The 23,779-nt window shown below is 42.8% G+C and overlaps 1 protein-coding gene across 1 annotated transcript in view; it reads left to right on the top strand.

Moving 5' to 3' along the window:
* The window catches only part of CD5 (CD5 molecule), a 72,859-nt gene that overhangs the window by 27,211 nt on the left and 21,869 nt on the right, over nt 1-23,779 (top strand). Inside the window, exons 2-3 of the mRNA XM_078646381.1 lie at nt 18,437-18,751; nt 21,316-21,378. Of these exons, the coding sequence (XP_078502507.1) occupies nt 18,437-18,751; nt 21,316-21,378 (378 nt within the window). The remainder of the gene's footprint in view (nt 1-18,436; nt 18,752-21,315; nt 21,379-23,779) is intronic.

Here is a 23,779-nt window from a genome sequence, read left to right as displayed (position 1 = left end):
AATATTACTGTACCCAGTTTTGAGTTTAAATGTTTACCTTCCCTTTACTACGGTTTTAAACATCTTGTTCTATCAAGGATATTTATGAAAAGTCTTCATTTCCTCTCGGCACCGCTGGTAACTGGGAGATGTTACTCTCCCAGTGGAAATGTTTCTGGCAGGTATTCTGGGACCCTCTTTCTGGTGGCTCTGTGGACTGTGCCTCTACAGGCATCAAACTTACTTCTGTAACCAGTGAGGATCCAATGGCCCCTATTCTGAGTTTCCATAGTGTAAGCCTGGCGTAAATATCTAATGGAAATATGTAATGGGTACAGAGATATCTGTCTTACCCCACACAACTGGCTACTGTTGTGTGGAACGCTCACCACACTGATGGAGAATGTCGTTGCATACCTTGTTTTTTCTTTCACGTTCACAGCACCATTTTACTCACATCTTATACATGCACAGCTTGAGCTATATGGGGGCAATTTATAAACTGCATTTTGTAATGCATTTATTGGATTACAGTAGTACTAATAAAATACTACAGATTGCAGTTCACAAACCATCACCACCTCTCCTATCTTTTCTCGGAGACGTGCTTCACACATACAAGGAAGGAACCAGGAGAAGTTCCTGGAAAAAGCAGCAAACTTACTACTAAATGGGAGGGGCTTAGGAAGCGGTAAAGAGGGGGTTAGGTAGGGACGCCCATTGCTATTCACAAACTGCACTTCTAAAGTTACTAAGGTCAAAAAGAGACTCAAAACAGTAGTAAATTACTACAAATCAGAGCTGGAATAAATCCAACACCACACATGGCCAACCATTGGTACTGCAACACCCTTCCATAGAAAATATTAGTGGTAATAAATCACCATAGGCAATAATGTTGAAGGAAATTACTTAAGATATAAATCAATATCATTTAAAGTTAACACATCTAGTAAAAAAATATATTTATTCTTAAATTGTAAAATATTTTAACTAATATTTTGGATTTATAAATTAATGCAACATTAATTTTTATTAACATATAAAGAATTTAATTGTAATTCTTTCTATACTTTTATTAAATATTAATATGTAATACAACATGTATTTCTTTTTACTTAGGAAGCTTTTTTTGTGATTTAAACTACAGAAAAATAATTGTATTCAATTTGATATATTTAAATCAAGCTTTTCCCACCCACGAGTAGCTCGTAAGCTGCTCAAGGCTCTCCGGATAACTGTAGGTTGCTCTCTTGTGTGCAGTGCAATGAACTACATTAGAAGCTTTTACTTGGTTAAATTAATGTAAGCATAACCAAATTAAAAAGCATGTATTTAGAAAATAAATGTGTACATTTTCGGAATACATAATGTTTGGAGAAAAATGTTTGAATTTCCAAAATATATTTGAAGTTGATATTTGAGTGATAAAAATCAAATGGTTTTGGAACACTATTACTAACGTTATTAACTGGAAGCCGGGGGTATTACAGCTATAGCTGTTATGTGTCACCCATGTAGAAACATTCCACTTTGAGAAAACATTATTCACATTACTGCTGGCACCTGTGCCTGGAGCACAGAGGTGATCGTGGCTGGTAATCTTGCATAATGCAGCCACTATTGTAACCTTGTCTGATGTTGTTACTACGACATCTCTCATAAAATTAGTAGCAGATGAGGAATTTCATTGAACATAAGTAGCTCCTATTGTATAAAATGTTGGCGGCACTGTATTTAAATTAAATAAATATTTAATTCACAATTAAGTTATTAATGCTCCAGTATTTTTTAATGTGTTCTACACGTAAAATAATTATTTACAAATAATTCTCATTAATATTTGAGAAACAAGTATTGTGACACATTTTTTGAGTTAAATAAACTTTTACACTTTTCCCAATCCTTCAACATAGCAAGACAGCACAGTTAGACGGGAGACCTCCCATTGGTAAAGTACAGGAAAATGTAAAAAAAAAAAAAAAGTTGGTTAAACGTTATAATGAATATGTATAAATATTTTTTTTTTAAATTTATGAATATAAATACGTTATATGTATTTATTTTAAATGTAGAAAAAATAAAACAATTGCAGCACTATTAACTTCATTTTCAATTAAATATTTAATAACTTTAAAAAGTTTAAATAGATCGGGAAATAATTTCACACCTACAGTAAAAAGAATATATTTTTTCTATGCATTAATAAACATTAAAAGTGCTGTGTGTGTGGGTAGAGAGGCCCATTAGAAACTACTGGTTGCCCTGTACCAGAGGGTATAATACTTGAACTCATGGGAGTAAGGGCATTTTATGCACAATACCAGTTTAAAAGTGATAAAAAACAGTCCTCTGGAATTGCCAGGGGACCACAAAGACAACCACAGAGGAATTTTGGAAGAAGACCCCAGAGATAATGCATAGGCACCCTCGACTTTAGCCAATGATGGCAATGGAGACATTTATTTAAAGTCTGTATGGGGCCCATTTGCACCAGAAGGACCCCATTAAAATCATATGAAGATAAAGACACTGACACTGTTTTCAGATTAAGAGGCTACAGAAGGCAGAAGGTTGTCCCTCTTTAATGTACCCAGGGAAAGGCAAGATATCAACAATAAGATATAGCTGTCATGGACAAGTAACAGAAACTTAATGCTACCCTTAGTAAATCATATATTGAGTGGATGTTAGGGGGATTTTGGGAGGATGTTAGTATATCAAAATACCAGTAGTGTTTGTTCCCTTATGGATGCAAGCCTGAAAAATTGTGCAGAATATTTTGTATTTTAGTATCACCTTTGTATCCGAATGAATGATTCCATTTAGCTCGCTACAAAACAGGTATGGTAAAGAAAAGTGATGTACATAATTAATTACAAGTAGTTAATGGGTATTTTAATAAAAATGAATGTAACATTAAGTTATATTAAAAAAAAGGGTTATTAAAATATTTTATAATTAAAAAATAAACATGTATTTTTAGATTTTTTAACATTAAATTATATTCATTTATGTATTTAACTATTTAAAATAATGTAATCTCGCATTGAACTTGCATGGGAGTTAGACTTTTCTCAGAATTGGCGTGTACTTCTTTGGGATAAAATTTGGACTAAGCTTCATAAGACCTCTAGAGCTGCAGTGCTAACACCACCCAAACTTTATTTTTCATTTATCACAGAACTCTATTTACTCCACTTGCTTTGTCCCGCTTTTCACCAGACACTCCCTCTACATGTTGGTCTTGTCCCTGCCTCTCTGCCGATCTTAAACGTATGTTGTTTGAATGCCCCCCTGCTTACCAGTTCTGGCAGATGGTCTGGCGGCAAATACAAAAGATTTTCCATTTTCAGGTCCCTTTTTCACCCTCACTAGTATTTCTTGGCTCCCTCTCATCAGACCTTCCTCATTCTCCCAATCACTACCCTTTACTTGACCTTTTCATTGCTGTTGCCTTTCATATTATCACTTCTAACTGGAAACAGGCTGCAGCTATTTCATATCAGTCTTGGTGGAATGCAGTCTGTTTTAATCATCCTTTAGACACCAATTATGTATCTCCCATCTCCCTAGCTATCAAACGTGATCTGATTTGGCTCCCTTTAGTAACGTACCTCTCTTCCTCTGCCCCTGTTCATTCCTCTCCTGATTCTGAAACAGTTGAAGTTCGCAAGCCCCCGTGATTTTCTTATTCCTGTTTTTTACCTTATTATTTGATTATTATAATTCTTAAGTCTCAATATACTGTGTTTTATCTATTGTATTAGTACTCTTATGATGTGTTCATAATTCATCATGCTTGTAATGCTTACTTTTTATGACATTTGTATTATTATTATATTGTTTATTTCTTCCATCCACTCATTGTAACTCTTCTCCTCTCATCCCCCCTTTTTTATTCTCTTTTTTCTCAATAAATCAAACTTTAAAAAAAAATAAAATTTTTTTTTTTTATTTGATTCAACATTATTTCCTTTGAGGTTTTATTTAATGATCCTACCTCCGTTATTTTCTATGGGAGGGTGCTGCAGTTCCAGTGGCTGGCCATGTGTAGTGCTGAATTTAATACAGTTTTTTTGTGTAGTAGTAACTTACACTTCCATGTTTGACGTATCCATCTAATCTTTTGAGCAACTTTACAGTCAGATTTTGTGATTAGCCAGAGGTAGCAAAGGTACGCAAAAGTGTAAGAGTAAATGACACATGTAAATTACTCACAAGAGTAAGTTACCCTTGCGACAAGCCCCTTATGTGTGTAACCTACGCATGATCATGGTACTCGCATCCATTCACGCATGCTGGCTTTACCAAACCCATGTAAGTTGCTCATGTGTATGGTGTGGATTTTATGCATGAACGTGTTTCCTGTGTTTTTTTTGTCGAAGGGTATACGCATCTATACGTCTTATTGGTGATGCTCACATACCTCAAATCTACCAGGGTAGTGGGGGCCATACGTCCGCTGCCATGACAACCTTCTCTTCTCTCATATTTATCCTCTCCACCTTTTCTTCCTTCTCTTTTTCATCTCTCTCTCTCTTCTCTCACCACATTCTCTACCTGTCTCTTTATACCTTCCTCTTCCACCCTGCCGGCTCGTACCCTTTTTCAATCTTGCTCTTCTTCTGTTCCTCACTCTCCCCTTCTTTTACCACCCAGGCCTCATTACCCTCTTCCCATCCCTTCTTTTCTCTGTCCACCCTCCCTTTTATCAAACACTAAGGGGGTCATTAGGATGGCGGGCGGACCCATTAGTGATTGGGACCGCCCGCCATAAGGGCGGGGGTCCCGTGGGGGGTATTAGGATGGCCTGCCACTGTGGCGGGCGCATCCTGCATGTTTAGCATTGTGGCGGGCGGTGCTCTTAGCACCGCCCGCCACAATGCTAAACATGCATGTGACGCATTTAAATAAAGAAAACGGCAGACACCGTGCGGTGCCTGCTGCTTTGTTTATGTAAATGCAGGGGGGTACCAAAGGTACCCCCCGTGTGCACCCCCACCTCTCCTTCACTCTGGGGGCCTGCAGGGGCCCCCAAAGTTAAGACCGCATGCCTTGATGCCACCACGGAAAGGCATCACAAACAGCCCATCGTAATATGGCTGGCGGTGCGTATTAGACACCGCCACCATATTAGACCTTTTCCGCCATGGTCGCTAGGCGACCAGGGCGGAAAAGCAGCGGACGGTCTTTCCGTCCGCCGCAGTCCCCCCCGCCATACTAATATGGCGGGGGGTTTTAGCTGAGGATGGCGGGCGGATTGCCCCTGCCAGGCCGGCGGTGGCTACCGCCAGCCTGGCGGGGCAATCCGCCCGACATCCTAATGGGCCCCTTAATATTTATTGATGAACAGTTCATTATAGCCTCGGACACAGCACAATGCTTCACACTGTAGGCTGGTATTTTGTTGTTTTCTTCACCTGTAGGCAACAGCATATAAAATAATGTGCACATGTATAAATGAAAAATAAATGCAATTTAAAGTAATGGTGGCACTCTTTTACATAATGAAATCTCTGATGGTTCTTGCAATCACTCCAAATGTCTGTCTGGCAGACCGTATAGTCACAGAATTTAATCCTGGCTGGCGCATAAAGTCCTAAGAAGACCCTAAAGGTAACATTGCAAGCACTGTGAATATCAAAGTAATTCTTTAAAAGTGTATTAAGCACAGTATAAGCAGAGCTACTGGAATTATGTGGCAGGGGAGGACCAAATTATGTGGCAGGGTTGACTGAATTAAACAGCCAGAAAACTCAAATTATTTGGAAAATGGGGCACATTTTATTTATAGAATTATAAATATTTTTAAATGAATTAGTTTTTAAGCTAAAACAAGTGCTTTCAAAGATACCATTTAGCAATAGGTAAGCAGACTTTGCAGCAAACTTTTTTGTAAATCCATTAAATGGCCAACTTCTCATTAGTAAAGCAGGTGCAGTGGCACTCGAGCCCAGAAGGGGGAGTGGGCCATTGCATCACAATTATGACTGTTTCACTTTTCAAAAGAGGCATGGGGCTCACTTTTCTCATTTCTAGCATTAGGCCGAAGGGCATCCGTGCTACAAAGAGGTGAGCAACCCATGGAAGTTCCTTTTTTCTGAAAGGGACAGAGAGTCTGTTTCAAGATTGAAGTGATGGTCAGCAGGACCGGACTGGCCGTAGGGGGCACCGGGCATTTCCCCGGTGAGCCACCAGGGTTGTGGGCCCCTGGGGGGCCGATTTTGTTACAGGGCTGTTTTTGCGGCATAGCTGTAATATTGGTCACTGTAACGAAATCGGCCGAAACCGGCCGTGGCAAATAATTTGGCCGCACCCACAACCCCTCGGGGTGCCAACCAACCACTTTGCCAGGGCTGGTTTGGCTCCCAGTTTGGCCCTGATGGTCAGGCATGGTGGAGAAGCGGTGAAAGAGTCAGAGGAGACAGCCTGCTTCTCACAACCATAGGTATTAGTAGTGCAGAAGTTGCATTGGGGCCAAGAAGTGTGAGGGGGCTGAAAACACCCCAATTATGGTGAGTGGTTGTGTTTTAGTCAACGTCTGATTGGTGATTTCTTCTTTTAAAAGTTTCATGTCATGTGTGGATTATGAGCAAAAGAAAACGTAGCCCAGAACATGAACTTGTAGGGCCCGATTCACAGAACTAACTTAAGACAAATTCCTAAACTTACTACTTTTGGTATTCACAGAAGTTAGGATTTTGTCTTAAGATAGACTTAAGACAGACTTAAGACAGACTTAAGACAGAATCCTAACTTAAGTCTGTCTTAAGTCTGTCTTAAGTCTGTCTTAAGACAAAATCCTAACTTCTGTGAATACCAAAAGTAGTAAGTTTAGGAATTTGTCTTAAGTTAGTTCTGTGAATCGGGCCCCCAATTCCCCACCCTCCACCCCTTCGATCAGCCCTGCTCCACCCGCTCCCTCAAATCTTGCCATAAAGTTTTGGGGGGGGCCCAGCATCAAAAGATTTTTCTTAGGGATTTTTCTTAGGGAGCTCGGAGAAAAAAAATATCAAGACCTCTGCCTTAGAGGCATGTACCCCTATATATATATGTACCTCAGAATGCAGCACACATGGAAAGAGGAATGAATGAGGAGAAATAAAGATGTTTCTCCTCGCTATGCCTCACTGGGGAATGTGTAGCATTTTGACGCATTTTCTGGTTCGCTCGCTTTAGTACGTCTGGTAACAAGCAAGAAACCCATGAGTGGGTGCATTGCAACGCCCTCGTTCCACCCATTGAATGCCTCCCAAGTGGAAATGTAATGTAAAGCAGCGCGAGCATTGTGTTACATTTCTTTACATAGCCACACAAGACCACACAGACCACCCCTTGCGTGACTTCGTAAATAACACTGGAGCCTTTGTGTCTCCTTTCCGACACAAGGAAAATGCTTGATGAACCTCGGGCTACGTGTCTCTGCACTTTTTTGTCATCTGGCATTTCGTGGTCAGCCCCTGCGTTTGCATTTGTATCACTTTTTGTAGCCATCACACAATCGTGATGAACTGGAGGATCTGAGTGGGTAAGGTACTTTGTTCTGCACAATAACAAGGCCATATGAAGCATTTACTGCTTAACAATGTGATCTTGCTGTTGTACAGAACGTGTATCCAAAGTGCCTTTCACAGAACATGTCTGTAAAAATTATTAGGCACTCTGGTCTCATGGTGATTTCATTGACCTGGTGAGGATAAAAGGCTGAGCTGATCCCACCTGCACTTGAAGTTATGACCCACAGCTCACATACACCTGTGAGTGGGAGGCAGAAGCCCCCTGGCTTCAGATACACATTTTAGAGCCTCATTATGGGTGCTCTGATTCACCTCCTGGTATTCTGCTTCAAGGGGTGTAAAGCCCTGGGGCGGAATTCTCTGAGGCGGTAACTACCATAAGAATCAGAATTAAAAGGGGCGTTGAAATGTTGTCCTGAGTTTTGCACGTTCCACCGATGAAGAACACTGGGATGTGAAATGTGTACAAGCCCTGCTAGGTAAGTGGGCACACAGGGGCATATGTATGAGGCACTGGCGCGGCCGTAGCATCACTTTTTGTGACTCCAGCGGTGCAAACTACAAAATCATATTTATGAGGTCACTCAAAGTCACTTTGCGTAGCTTTGAGTGGCCTCATAGATATGGTGGAATGTAAGGCAGCGTGAATCGCTGCGTAAGGTAAGGCAGCGTGAATCGCTGCGTAAGGTAAGGCAGTGTAAATCCCTGCAAAAGGCAAGGCAGTGTAAATCGCTGCGTAAGGTAAGGCAGCGTAAATCGCTGCATATGGCAAGGCAGCGTAAATCGCTGCGTAAGGCAAGGCAGTGTAAATCGCTGCAAAAGGCAAGGCAGTGTAAATTGCTGCAAAAGGCAAGGCAGTGTAAATCGCTGCATAAGGTAAGGCAGCGTAAATCGCTGCGTGAGGCAAGGCAGTGTAAATTGCTGCAAAAGGCAAGGCAGTGTAAATCGCTGCGTGAGGCAAGGCAGCGTAAAACGCTGCGTGAGGCAAGACAGTGTAAATCGCTGCAAAAGGCAAGGCAGTGTAAATCGCTGCGTAAGGTAAGGCAGCGTAAATCGCTGCGTGAGGCAAGGCACCGTAAATCGCTGCGTAAGGTAAGGCAGTGTAAATCGCTGCGTAAGGCATGGCAATGTAAATCGCTGCGTAAGGCAAGGCAGCGTGAATCGCTGCGTTGCCTTACTCTGCGCCCAGGAGGCATTCCATGGGCATTACGGTGGGTGTTCCCATTCAACACCTATGACATTTGACACTTCACCACATTTACAAAACCATGTAAGCTTGGGAATGCACCAAACCCATCCGCCTCCCCAGGGGCGGCGCAGCGATGAGAAATAACTTTATTTCTCTTCGTTTTTCCCTCTTTCCATGTGTGATGCATTCTACAGCACACATGGAAAGAGGAAAATGCCTGTAAGGATTGTTTTTGTGAAGGAAGGTGCCCCTTCGAGCACAAAAAACAACCCTGCGTGCAACGGAGGCACACTTGCACCATGGTGCAAGGGTGCCTGCGTTGGCGCTAGGCTTCCAAAACGGTGCCCGCCCAGGGAGAAGGGACAGGAATGTACCGTCTTGCACAAATACAGTGTATTCTTCCCCTTTCACTTTGGCGTAGGGCAGCGCAGAAAGGTGGCTTGCTGCGCTGCCCTATGCCAAGTCCCCATAAATGAGGCCAAAATGACTACATGGGGAGAGAAACTGAAGAAACTAGAGCGGAGCACGGCAATGCCGTTTCCTCACACATGGGAAGCGTGCCTATTAGGCCTCTACCGTAGGACCAAACAGAACAAAGTGCCCTCCCGCTTTTGGGACCTCGGCCTCATCACGGCCAAAAGACTAATCACCAAACACTGGAAACGTGCGGAACCGCCCATGACAGAACACTGGCGCACCTCCCTGGACAACTGGGCAAAGGCGGAAAGCATTTCCCTTCATAATGAGAAGACGGCAGGACTGCGACAGTTCCCCATTGCGACACAATGGGATGAGATGCTCAACTCCTTCCATAGGGAATGCCAGACGCCGGATGCCCCCACGAGAAACACCTCCCCAAACAGAGATCACGGAGACGGACACGCACCACCGGACACCGACATAGGTGGTTCCGCTGCTGACAACCCCACCTAACCGGCAGGACCCCCCGCTCCCTCCTCCCCACCCACGGCACACATCCACCACTGATGGCGCGCCACCCTCCCCGAGCTGGTAAAGCACCCATGAGCCAGCTACGATGTCACCCCTGAGCCTTCAATTACATCGATATGCATCCACCACACCATGCACCACGCACCTCCAAGTTTGACAACCCCACACACACCCCATTCTCTCTATTATTGTCTTTCCTTTACTTAAAGCTAATGAGGCTGACATGATTGAGCTATAATTCCACCATTGTCTTCATTGTGATGTAACAGTGCATTATATGCTTTGCTCCAAGACCAACGTACACGCTCTCGAGCTGCAAGATACTGTATAATGTGAAATTCATGTTTTCTTTTATCCTGTGAACCTAATAAAGGATATATTAAAAAAAAAAAATGGGGAGAGAAACTGATACAAAGGTTTGATATTTTTAATGTATTTTCTTGGTTCTTATTTCATCTACTCAAGACGAGATCTTCTAAATAGTACAGATAGGATTTTGAGTCACCTCGAAAACATTGTATTTATTTTTTCAAGATCTCCTATCTTAGAAGGCAACATAGCTATGTGAGTAAAGCTATCACTAGTGCATTCTGGAGAATAATAAATAATCCATGTTTCCAGGAAGCAAGTGCCCCAGAAGTTGGCACAACCATTCTTCCTGAACAATGGTTCGACCATTTTAAAAGTTTATATAATCACAGGGTCGAGAAGAACCAGGATGATGGGAAGGGCTGCCCGTGGGTTGCCTCAACTGAATTCACGCTGGAGGAAATTGTGGTGGGCATTCAGGGACTCACACGAAATAAAGCGCCAGGGCCAGATGGCATCCCACCAGACCTTTACTTAAGCATAGTCGAACTGTAGGACCCTATCCTGACAAGGGTGATAAATGCGGCCGTTGCAACCGGCCTTCCGCGTTCATGGTCAACGGCAACTATAGTGCCCATTTTTATAAAAGGGAACAGGGACAACCCCAGTGCTACCGTCCCATATTATTGATTGATGTGACGGCTAAAGTCTTGGGTCGAGTGGTCTTAACGCGTCTCATGGACTGGGCCGAGGAACATCAAATCATAACTGACACCCAGTATGGGTTCAGGGCAGGGAGATCCACGACGGACCAGTGCCTGAACCTTTATCTATTGGTGGCCAAATACACTATAGCTAGTAATGAGGCAGTATACTTAGGGTTTATGGACCTCACTGCAGCTTTTGACCATGTGAACAGAGAGAAGCTGTGGGCTTTGATGATTAGACTGGGGGCTGACCAGGGCCTGGTAAATATCTTGAGAGCACTACACTGGAATACCTCTGCCAAAGTAAGCTACAATTTGGAAGGGGGCACTACGGCACCCTTCCCTTGCACTAGCGGGGTAAGACAGGGATGTATTCTGGCCCCGTTCCTGTTTTCCCTGTACATTAATAACTTGGATCAGGCGTTAGGCTTATTGAAAGTAGACTCTCCCAGAGTAGGCTCCCGCCTGGTCCCAGTGCTACTGTACGCAGACGATGCGGTCCTTTTAGCCCAAACCCCTAAGGGTCTCCAATGTCTGATAGATAGGTTTGTCAGTCTTATGGACACTCTAGATTTATCAGCCAACCTAACTAAGTCCTACGTTATGCTGGCCGGATCCAAACCCTGCAAGAAGTTTTCTTATAACATAGGCACTCACAAAATGGAGCAGGTACAGACCTTCTCCTACCTTGGTATGCTATTTGATGAGTTTTTTTAATTTCAAACTTTTAATTGAAGAGCGGTGTTCCAAACTGGTGGCCTCAACTGGACTATGGACGTAGGCTGGGTCGGTGGTCCCCAGAACAGGTTATGAACTTGTATAGCTCAATCTGTTGCTCCAAAGTGGTATATGGATCTGAAGTCTGGGGTTTTGTATGCACCCATCAGGTACAGGCAGAGGAGAACAAATATTTGAGAAAGGTGCTCAAAACCCCACAAAGTACACCCGCCTATATTATTCATGAGGAACAAGGGAGGGTATATATAGAGGACTTGATTAAGGACCAACACGGAGGCAGACCTGAGCAGACAAATCATCAGAGACTGCTTAGATAGGGACAAAGGAATGAGTATTCCGTGGCTGAAATACGTGAAGATGGCCCTTGAGGGAATTGGGTGCATGGATCTTTTTATAACCCCTACGGCAATTATCCCGCAAGATATACAGAGAATCAAAAGAATTTTCTTGAATACGGCAGTATCACGGAGAGCGGCCTTGGAAGCTAGTAAGACCACAGTCTGCGCTCACAGAATGGTAAAGACAGGGGAAGCAATGGAATCTGGAGAGAAGTTGGCCTAACGGCTAGGGCGCTCGACCTCGGACCTGGGGACCTGGGTTCGAGTCTTTGTAACGACGCCAAAACCTCCTGTGATTCTGGGCAAATCACTTAATCTGCCCGTGCCTAAAATGAATGGGTGTCCTCATGTAACGTAACTGGCGCTATATAAAACTCTCTTAAAAAAATAAAAACCTTACCTCGCTCTCATGCACAATGCGCAGGAAATGTTTTAGGCTCAACCTTTTACATCATTTACTGGCTGATCCACCAGCTTTTACTGTAACTGTTGAGCAGAAGGGTACCTGCAGCTGCGACAATAGGTCTCCGCAGGATACCCTTCATTTTGTACTAATATGTCCGTTTTATGTTTTACCTAGGCGTAGTTTTTTAGTAAGGATTTTAAAACAGGCGAAGTTTAGACATGCCAAGGTTGCCCTTTTATTCTTGCAAAGGGCTAACGATCCCCTCACACTGCTATGTATTATGAATTTTATAAAGGTCGCTTTAAGACTCAGGAACTCAAGAGGGTTGTGCTGAATGAATTGCTGGTTAACTGTCTCCAATGTATCTTTTCATGAATTGTATTTTATCGTATTTTAACTGTATAATTTGTACTTTTATGGTATTTTCTAAATACCGAATAAAGGATTAATGAATGAATGAACGAATGAGTAAAGCTATCAGAGCCTCGGTGTGTGTGCCGGGCATGTTTCACACCTTTCACCTCTGAAGGGACCGACTTAGCTTCTTAGCCTTCCATGATCGTTAAACTGAGCCCTACAAAAGTGAGCAATGAAAACAGGGGCTTTTTATAGGATACCAAATGGCAAAATAGGGGAACCTAGGGAGATGTACGATGGAAAGTCATTATTTTGTTTCCTGATTTAGTTTGCATTATTAATACTATGTTCAGAGAGACTGGGGCTGATTCACAAAACTAACTTAAGACAAAATCCTAAACTTACTACTTTTGGTATTCACAGAAGTTAGGATTTTGTCTTAAGACAGACTTAAGTCAGACTTAAGACAGGATCCTAACTTAAGTCTGTCCTAAGTCTGTCTTAAGTCTGTCTTAAGTCTGCCTTAAGACAAAATCCTAACTTCTGTGAATACCAAAAGTAGTAAGTTTAGGATTTTGTCTTAAGTTAGTTCTGTGAATCGGGCCCTATGTTTTTTGTATCAGAAAGTGATGTCTTTAACAGCTGCACCATCCGAACACGACGTCATCGCTACATTGGGTACTGGAAAAGGACACGATAAAAATGAAACACTTAAATTTGAGAAAATGCGTACGAACAGTTCTGTGTTCAGCTGAACTCAACGTTACTAGTGCCTCATATGCGGGCTACCTCCCTCTCTCGCCTGCACATACCCCCTCACTGTGCTGTACAGTAGGTACCCTCGAAGACAGACAGGCAGACCAAAAAACTCATTTAGGGCCAGACGTATGACCCTTTTATACACTCTCAAATAGGAGCTCGGCCCGTTTGCGACCGCAAAAAAGGGTAATGGCATGTGCAAACGGTATTTTGCGAGTCACTGACTCGCAAGATAGTATTTGCGACTCTTGCTATGAGGAAGGGGCGTCCATTCCTAATAGCGACACACAATGCTTTTTACAATTGATTTGCGACTGCATTTGCTGCCGCAAAACACTTGCACCTACTTCAAGTAGGTGGTAAACCACTCACAAACGGGAAGGTGTGCCCAAGAGCGGGCAGTGGTCCCGGGGACCACAGCCTGTCTTTGATCGCTGTTTTTCTCGTATTTCTGATGAGCTGGTGATGGGCGTGGGTGGCAGCCTCAGAGCTTTCTTATTTGAGCTCAGAAACTTTAGCTGGAAGAAAGTATGGCCAATGTGAGCGGGTTGCCCATATTCTACACGCTGCCTTAACATATTACACGCAGTCTCCTTTTGTGCTTGCCATATGCCATGGTCATCCTCTCTTGTTCTATTTAAAGGTAATATCTGATTGCATTTTTCAATCATTCATTTTTCAGAAATTCTCATGTCTCCCCCTCTGTCCTATTCTTGTGTGTCTTTCAGTGATGTCCGTCGTGTCTGGTGATGCCGGGACCCCTTCAGGTCTGTATCTCTTGATATCTTTAGAATGTGGGTACCAACATAGATATGTAATATATTTGTTGAGTGGAAAACCAGTAAAATGTGCCCTGATTCAAGCAAGAACAATGACCCCTTTGGTTGTTGTTGGGGTATTAAAATACAACAATTATCATGCTTCAATGAACCCCTCTAGGCTCTGGGCCCTGGTGCTGCTGCACCTGTTGCACTAATGGTAGCTACACCCCTGTGCACAGTTGTACAAAAAATACAGAAAACATAAGGTCAGATGTACAACATTTTTGTGAGATCGTAAATGGCTCGATTCACTGATTCAGGCAGTTTGCGACTGCAAAAATGCTTTTTACAATGTACAAAAGGCAAATTGCGATTTGGTAACTTGTTACCAAATCTCACTTTGGATTTCCGATTCAGTATTTGGAAGAAGCGTGTCTGTGGCACCCCTTCCACATACCACTCTGCAGTGGTATGTGTTAATGATTTACGACCAAATTCCAGTCGCAAAATAATTATATTTTACAGACTCCTTGAAGGAGTTGGTGTCCCAAAGGGACCCCTTCCCCTTTGTGAATGTAAAAAGTATATATTTTGAGAGTAGGCTGTGGACCAACTCTTAAAAAATTAAACTTAAAACTTTTGTTAAGGTAAACAGGCCCTATTTTATTTTTTTAAGCATTGCTTTATTTAAAAGCAATCACAGACTTGGTGGTCTTCTGACCCACACAGGCCACCGTCCCTGGGACGGCTGGCATTCCTAATGGTCACAAATTGAGACCCATCTCATTAACATTGATGTAACCCACTAGGAATTCCTAATCAAAACAAAAAATGACATGCATTAGGAATAACGCGTTCCAAATTGTGATTCGCAGTTAGGACTTCACTGTTCCTAATGTCAGTGCATCTGGCCAAAGGTGCTGAACAAGGGTGGGTAGTAAATCCTATGGTGTGAAGATGAGTTGCCCTCTGATGAGCAGGATCTTCGTCTTCTTTCTGAATTAAATGAGGAATGGAGTAGTTCTAACGAGTTGTTTTTCCAGCTCTCGTGAGCAGAGATGAAGACAAACTTACCTTGCTTTCAATAAGGAGGAATCCCACTGTCTGAAAAAATATTTTAAGGAAAAGCAAGGATAAAGCACAAAAACAGCATTGTCACATCCCCCAGAGGGCAACAAATACTAACGCTGATGACCTGAGACCAATATATCAAGTTTATTAGAACATTGGAATGTTGGGAGCTCCATTGAAAACAATGGAGTGCTCCGGGTTTATAATGGCTGGTATAAGCCCGGAGCTCCAACATTCCAATGTTTCTTTGTTCACAGCTGTAAACAAAGACTTCAGGGAGCCTGAGGGGATTCCAATCCCCTCACGCTCCCAAAAGGCTTTTTTTTTTTTTTTGTTAGAACATTCTGTCCTCTAGTGACAAATGTCCTAATAGCCTTATAGCCCTTCCTAGATGGGCTATACCGCTATTAAAGTCCCTCTCCCTTGTTAAAGGCCCTCGCCTTCGGCTCAGGGCCTTTAACGCTGGAGAGGGCCTTTAATAGCCAGTATAGCCCTCAATGGCGGGCTATAAGGCTATATTATAACAGTTCTCGAGGTACAAAAAGCAACAATTACAATACATTTAATAAATATTGCATGATATGCAATGTACAATCAAAGAGACCCAGGCGCAACACAGATATATAAAAACCACTCGTACTCTCAACCAGATACATACTCATTTGTTCAAGCATACACAAAATTCACAAGTGGTCTACTGCATCACAAGCCATTAGTCTCCTCCAGTAGATCTTTAACACTGTAGCACATAGGACAATCCACAAATTGCTGTGCAGTCCATATGTGATATCATACAATCACTATATTATTCCATTGGGTGAGAGAAAGTTTTTCCCTAGTTTTCATGTGAACCTCAGAAGAGGCCACGACTAAGTATTGTTAGATGTGACATGCCGACCAGAGGACCTCAGCTCCGACTCGCGTTTCGGTGAACGACCCAGCGTGTGGGTCGCACCTTCTTCAGGGCGAAGACGAAATGGGATACAGGGTGAAATAGGGGCACCTGGGAAACCTGAGATAAAATCAGTTCAGTCAAAAATGACTGAATATCCAGGGACGTCCAGATGGGGTATCAGATAAAGAAGGTCCCGGGGTGAGATAAATAGGCAGGGAGCCGGCAGGACTTCCGCTAAGTAGTAGGAATCAGAAGATAAAGGTCACCAATGCATGGAAGATCCAAGGGGGATGGAGATGATCAACCCTGCAACCAGAAACCGTTACTGGAGTTCTTTACTTGGCCACTGTACTTTCAAGCATTCTCTATACTACGTTTCTGACCAAGCTGTTTTGCAGTTTGCCCTGAAGAAGTCTGTGGTTTCCCCCACCTAAGACTTACTTTTTATTTATTTTAAAGGTTTTATATAGCGCTGGCTAGACCCGGAGGTATCAGAGCGCTTTACATGAGCATCAGCTTATAGTTACAGGTTACATCGTTACAAAGGTTACACAGTTCTTAGAGCATGGCAACATAGTTACTTGTAAGGTAGAGATAAACAATAAGTACAAATACGTAAGGGGAAAAGCAGGCAAGGGGAAAGATTCAGGGAAGGGGGTAGAAGCTGGGGAAGTAGACAGGTAATGAAGGCGGGAAAGAGGAGGGGAGGGTGGAGGACACTGCATGGTTAGAGGAGGGGAAGGGTGACGGGGACACAAACCGGTAGACGAGTCAAAGCAACGTCCAAAGTCCAGTAAGCTGTGATCCCAGGGGAAGTGGTATCACTTCCCTATCTCTGTTGCGGGAGGCTCCTTTTACGCAGTGGACTCTCTCAAAGGGGTCTCTGAGACTCCAAGGCCTACATACTGGATCCTTCCCCAGAAAGGGGAGAGGGAGTGCTTTGGCAAGGGGTGCCAAACCATACCTCAGCTGCGAGTGGCTCCCTTGGCGCAGTGGACTCTCTCAGCGGGTTCGCTGAGACTCCAGAGTATAAATATTGGATGTTTCCCCAACAAGGGGAGAAGGAGTGCTTAGTCAAAGGGCACAAAGGACAGGGGGCTAGGCAGACTAGCAAGCAAGATGAGAGATTCAGGGAAGAGGGGATAGGAGCTAGGAGCTAGGGAGGTAGACAGAGAGAAAGAGTACTAAATGGGAACAAATGTAATTAGTGAGTTATTATATAGCGCTGGCTTGACCCGAAGGAATCAGAGCGCCTTACATGAGGAACAATATTGTTGCAATTTACATCAGTTAAAAGTTACATAGTGTGTCAAGAAAAGCATTTAAAGAACATAGGGGACAAGGTGAATGGAGCAAGGAAGGGTAAGGGGATAGGGTAAAGGGGTAAGAGGAAGATAGGACGTAGAGATGAGGGGAAAATCTGCCCAAGGTCCGGCTGGATTATTTTGGACATTTATTGCTCAGGATATTAACTCTCTCCGTTCCTAAAGTGATTTTAAGTAACTTTTCTGACGTGTATATAGAGCAACACTAAACCCTACCTTACTTTAGTTTCCCAAGACTCAGCCATTTCATCTGTCCTCTGAGATGAAGTCACCATGATTTCTTAAATCATTCTTAAGTGATGCCCATAACTTGCCACCCCTTGCAAATCTTGGGCCCGATTCACAGAATCAACTTAAGACAAAATCCTAAAGTTACTACTTTTGGTATTCACAGAATGCACTTACTACTTTTGGTATTCACCGAATGGATTTACGACTACTAACTTTACGTCCGCACTCGGGCTGGAAATTCTGGCACGGAGGCAGAGCTTCCGGCCCGGAGGTGGAGCTCGCGGCCCGGAGGCGGAGCTTCAGGCCAGGAGGCGGAGCTTCCGGCCCAGAGGTGGAGATTTCAGCCATGGCTAAATCCCCACCTCCAAGCCGGAAGCTCCGCCTCCGGGCCGGAATTTCCGGCCCAAGTGCGGACCTAAAGTTAGTAGTCATAAATCCATTCTGTGAATATCATAAGTAGTAAGTGCATTCTGTGAATACCAAAAGTAGTAAGTTTAGGATTTGGTCTTAAGTTAATTCTGTGCATCGGGCCCCCTATTTTTTGATAAACTGTGTACCCTGGTCACCTACCTCTAAAATTCTGGTGGCGCCAAACGTGATAAAACTATGCCTGCAACAGGTCAGTCCTTAAGAAAGGTTCCCTCCTGAATGACATGGCTAATGAAACCTCGCTTGCCTGGTTTTTAGGAATCCAGGGTTTTAATGGGTCTGATAATGACAGAAGTGTGCAGTACAACTTTACCACCTCCTCAAATACGTCTACCTTCGCCGTCCCTCTCAAAACTGCCTACAAGCAATGAGGTCATGGAGTGTGTGCTATACGAACAAATAAACATAAACAGACTCAGTGAGAATTGCATCTTGGTTGAGACTGGGCTAACCCTCACTTCCACCTTCCAGATGTGCGTTTGTCCAACAACGGCTCTAGATGTGCCGGCAGGCTGGAGCTTCTCCTCAACGGGAGCTGGAGCTCAGTCTGTGAACGTTCCTGGACCCGGAGTCAAGCCGCGGTTGTCTGTAGGCAGCTGCACTGCGGTCCTGTCCAGGGTCTACTCTACAGACCTCAAGCCTTGAGGGAATTGGATCCTAGCGTGAAGATCTGGAGTGGTCGGTTCATCTGCCAGGGAAGTGAACCCGACCTCCAGGACTGCGTTCCATCTGATGAGGGAGTCTACAACTGCACCCATGAGGAAGACATCTTCCTGGCCTGTGGCGGTGAGTACTGGACTTGAGGGACTACAGCAGTCTCTTCAAGAGCATGGCTTAGAGTTCACTGAAATATGTGGTGGGTTCTGTGAGGATGTTTATTATACAATGGGGTAACAATCATGACGTTCTTGATACTGAACGAAGGGGAGCTTGTAAGTGTCTGTTTGTTCTTTTCTCATAAAATGGAGAAGCGTGGTTCACTAGTTAGAGGAGGTAGACCCTGAAGCAGAGGTCAGACCCGGGAACAGGGTTCAATTCCCGTCGCGGCAGGGTCTTGAGCCCAAAATATCCACGGACTCGATAATTCTCGTTTCGGTGCCTACTCGAATCACGGGTTCACACTCTGCAGCTCTGGGCATCAGCCTGCTTAATCTCCACTACGCCCCCCCCCGTGGCGGGATGCCTGGCTTTCACCTTGGGGATGCCCAGTAGGGGTATCTCACAGGGAAACGCCAGGACGGGTTCCCAAGGCAAGCGCCGAGATGCCTACGGGTAATCGAGCGCTATATAAGAACGCATAATAATAATAATAATAATAATAAAATGGAGGTTGCTATCTCTAGCGGGCTGCGGTACCTAATCCATATGGAGTAGGTCTGCAAATTAATATACATGAATGCATACGCCTCTGGCTCCTGAATATTCATGAGAGAGGCTGGACATGCATATTTAGCGATGTTCACCTAAACACCCGCCATGCACAGGGCCTCATTTAAGAATACAGGCTGCACTTTATCGCCATATCTGTGCACAACTTACAGTGCATGTAATCTTTGAGAAGTCAACGCTGACCTTGGAAACAGGCGGTGCTTAATAGGGTAATACTGTGACATGGTAATTACTTTACTACAAGGTTTTTCACAGATAGATAAAAAATGTGTAGCAACAGCTGATGTATGACACTGTTCCTGGCAGTTATGTGCAGGTGGTTTTTATCTGTGATGAGATGTACTAACCACTACCACCCCATCTCTTGTTAAGGTACCCCTCCCTCATGGGGTTTTACTTGCTAGTCCCTCTTTGTGGCGCCAACCAAGGGCAGAAGATCAGAACACAATGCTTTAAAGCAGAGGGCCATTGTAAGAAATTGCAATATTAGTTGAGAAGGGTGTTAAGTAATAACCAAAACCCTTTGTCAGGGTGACCCACTAAAGTCACACAATGTACTTTGTAAAACTACCATTTATCAATAAATTGGATTTGAGCTAACCATTAATAAGAGTTTTTGAATTATATTTCTACCTGTTCCATCACCAAAATTAGCTATTTAAATGTAATAAGGTAACCCAGTGATTTCCTATGAAACAGGCAGCCTTTCAACAGTAAAAATAGCTATTGGGAATTTTCCACTGTAAAGACATGTGAAACATTACCCTTTTACATATCTTACTTTTAAATACCCTGCACCTTGCATATGGTTAAGAGAACCTACTTAGGGGTGACATATTAATATTGATAGCGAAGGTTTTGACCTGTCTAAAGGGGTTATTTTGAGAATTCGAATTTGCAGCTTTAAACTGCAACAGCCAGGCTTACTAATGTTAGGCCTGCAGTCATGTTGGCCGTGTCACAGCAGTGGGCGCTGCAGGCCACTAGTGACATTTAACTTACAGGCCTTGGGTACACATTGTACCATATAGTAGGGACTTATAGGTATTTAAATATGCCAATAAGGGGTATGCCAATTCCATTATGTTGAAATGGGGAGCACAAGAACGTTATCACTGGTTAGAAGGAGTAAAGTGTGCAAAGTTCTACAACCAGCAAAAACAGCCAAGGCAAACATCTGGGGGTACGCCACGCAAAAGATGGGCATTTCCAATAGCCACAGACATTGACAACAGACTTCAACTACAGAACTACACTGTCATTAAAAACAGAGGGCCACAGACACTGACAACATACGATAACTACACTGGCGCTGAAAACAGAGGGCCTTTGGAGTGGCGTACCAATGTTTCAGAAGTTATGCCGTATGTGACGGAAATCTCGTTGTCCACTCAATCACTCTTGTTTCAGGAAGGCATTATTTTGTGTTAAACCAATGCCATCTAACTTGGAAGTTAAAACATAGCAGCACAATGACCCTTCAAGTCCCCGAGAAATCCTCAGATTATTCCATTGAGGAAAGTAAGGGAAGGGTGTGTGTGTGTGTGTATTTGTGTGTTTGTGAGAGAAAAGTAATTTTTCACCTGGTGAAAGGATGGATATTTGGATGTATGACATTACCACGCGATCAAAATGATTGCGGTACATTACAACGCAGCTTTTACAACGCAAGTCGTTACCACGACTTGTGCTGTAGGGTGCTGGACTTAGGAATAGTATGATTTACTATTCCAACTCCAGCCTACGTACAGTGGGGAAGGTGCTGGAATAGTAAATCACACTATTGCTTAGTCTAGAGCGCCCTCCAGTGCAAGTCGTGGTAATGACTTGGGTTGTAAATGCAGCATTATGAATGTATTGCGGTGTTTTGACTGCGTTGTAAAGGTTGTTTCCCTGGATATTTGGATATTGGCAGGAGATCTAATTTCCAATAAGTGCTTCTGATGTTGATATCATTGCAGAATCTGATCCTGGCACTGTCTCGCCAGCAACTTTCAGGCCGACAACCGCCCCACAACCCACAGGTAAGGTGTGCCATGTGTTTGCATTTTGTGATCCATCCACTATCTTGCACACTTTCCCATTATTCCTTTATTCCCCTTGCGCCCATAAGTTGTTTCCTATTTACAGCTGTTGATCACAATATGTGATGTGTGTGTCCTGATTGCTTTTAGTTTATGTATTCATGTAACATCTACTAGTGTCTTACTGTAGGATTAGTAGAATTGTATGAGCAATATTGAATGATAATTCCCATGAGTTTTTTCACCCTCCATCACTAATCACTGGGACAATTTCTTACAATGCTCTGAGAATCACTATAAAAACAGCGTCTTCCGCTCTCTCAGGGACAGGAGAGCCTCTTCGACTTACGGTCAGCATGTTTCTCTATCAAGGTTGCTGACAGGCAACATGGTGGATTTGTATAAACTGCCTGACTTTGCAGACTCCAGGCTGCCTGCCTCCCAAAATCAGATATAGGACACCTATACCATACCCATCTGGATGGTAGATCTACCAGTGCTAATTATTACAGGCCAGGACTTAACAGGAAGATAATTCATATAATGTAATATATTGTCAGGCTTTATGTTATTTACTGCATGTTCATTCACAGTCACCGCGGTTGTTTTGCTATCTGCTGTAAACTTCTGATATTTGCTAGAAACTCTGCACTAGACCAGCTTTGAATAAAGGCTCAAAAACATTAAGGGCCTGGTTTAGATTTCACAGTGGGGACAGATATCCCAGCCGCTGAAATCTAAATTCCATTATATCCTATAGGATTTATATTTACAGACAGGGGGCCCGATTCACAGAATTAACTTAAGACAAAATCCTAAACTTACTACTTTTGGTATTCACAGAAGTTAGGATTTTGTCTTAAGTTTGTCTTAAAACAGACTTAAGACAGACTTAAGACAAAATCCTAACTTAAGTCTGTCTTAAGTCTGTTTTAAGACAAACTTAAGACAAAACCCTAACTTCCGTGAATACCAAAAGTAGTAAGTTTAGGATTTAGTCTTAAGTTAGTTCTGTGAATCAGGCCCAGGATATCCATTACCGTTGTGACAGAGTAGCCCATCTTCCGAAATCTAAATTAGGCCCTAAGTCAGATTTATTGTGGGTGCTCTCTTGGAGAAAGGATGAAGGAAGCCCACTTAAATACCTGTGTCTTTGATATGTGACGTTACCTTCCTAACACAAAGTCCCTCTGGGTAAATTAATTGGAGTTTCATGGGACGCCATATTTTTACTGGGACTAAATGTCGATATGCCTGCACTTCCATAGGGCTAACAGAGGTCTACTTATTCCATTTAGCACGGATTGTGGTCTTTTTTTACTAGTATTCACATGCGTAATAAACATAATGTATCTGTAGATATTAATGTCCTTTGAAATTTCTAGAACCGTAAATAATATTCAAAAGAGTGTTTGGCCGTTATTTACCTTAATGAGGTATCTGTTAAATACCTACTCTGCCATAGAATTTGAAATCATTTGCTTCATACTTATGCTTTAGCCACTGATAAGACATGTTTATTAAAATACATTACACATATTCTTGAGATGAGCAGAGTGACGTACATTATTACAACAACGCTTAAAATCATTCTGCGACGTGAACTGGTTGTGAGTGGACCATAGATTGTGCATTCTTCAACCTCTCATACATTTATAATGTATAATGTATAAATATCTCTAACTTATAAATCTCTAGTTTATATAAAAATTGTCGATAAGACTACATGACAACTCTTCAATATCAGCATGTGCATAGAAATCAACACAAGTGAATAATGAGTTGTAAACATAAGCTTTTGTTTTTCTCACGCGTTTTGGTAACAGGACTTTGATATAGGCCACAACCTATTTGTAACATGCGTCTGCAACTCACACTAGTTGTGTTTGGTCTCTATTTTGTTTAAATGAAGTACAGTTTGCAATTCAAATTGTGCTAGTAGTTAAATTGATACCATATAACTCTAACCATACTGAATCAGACTTGCTGCCAGGACTATGCTATTTATATTTCATAGATGTATATATGTAAGAACAATGCACACATGTACATACAACGCACACACCTTCACATTGGTCTATCGCGCCAGGACACTTCCGGGTAGGTGCGCGCGTTATAAATGTGTGGTAACATAACATAACATGTACATACAATGTACACATGTACATACAATCAGTGTATGCAGTATGTTTGTGGGCCCTTTGCTAATTGCTTTCTTTTACAAAATTATAGAGTAGTTAATTTAATGAGTAGTAGCTTGGATGATGTAATTTAACATGTCATGAATTATGTAATTTCTGAGGTCATAAGAAGTGCATGGTGGGGGCAGAAGTTATAGTTAGTTCACTGAATCATAATGCATACTAGTGTTTTTTGGGGGGGGGTTCAAGTGTTCGTTTTT

Source organism: Lissotriton helveticus, chromosome 1_1 (assembly GCF_964261635.1).
Source record: "Lissotriton helveticus chromosome 1_1, aLisHel1.1, whole genome shotgun sequence".
Lineage (NCBI taxonomy): Eukaryota > Metazoa > Chordata > Amphibia > Caudata > Salamandridae > Lissotriton > Lissotriton helveticus.
The sequence above is the reverse complement of the archived record's forward strand: the minus strand, read 5'-3'. Positions and strand labels throughout refer to the sequence as shown.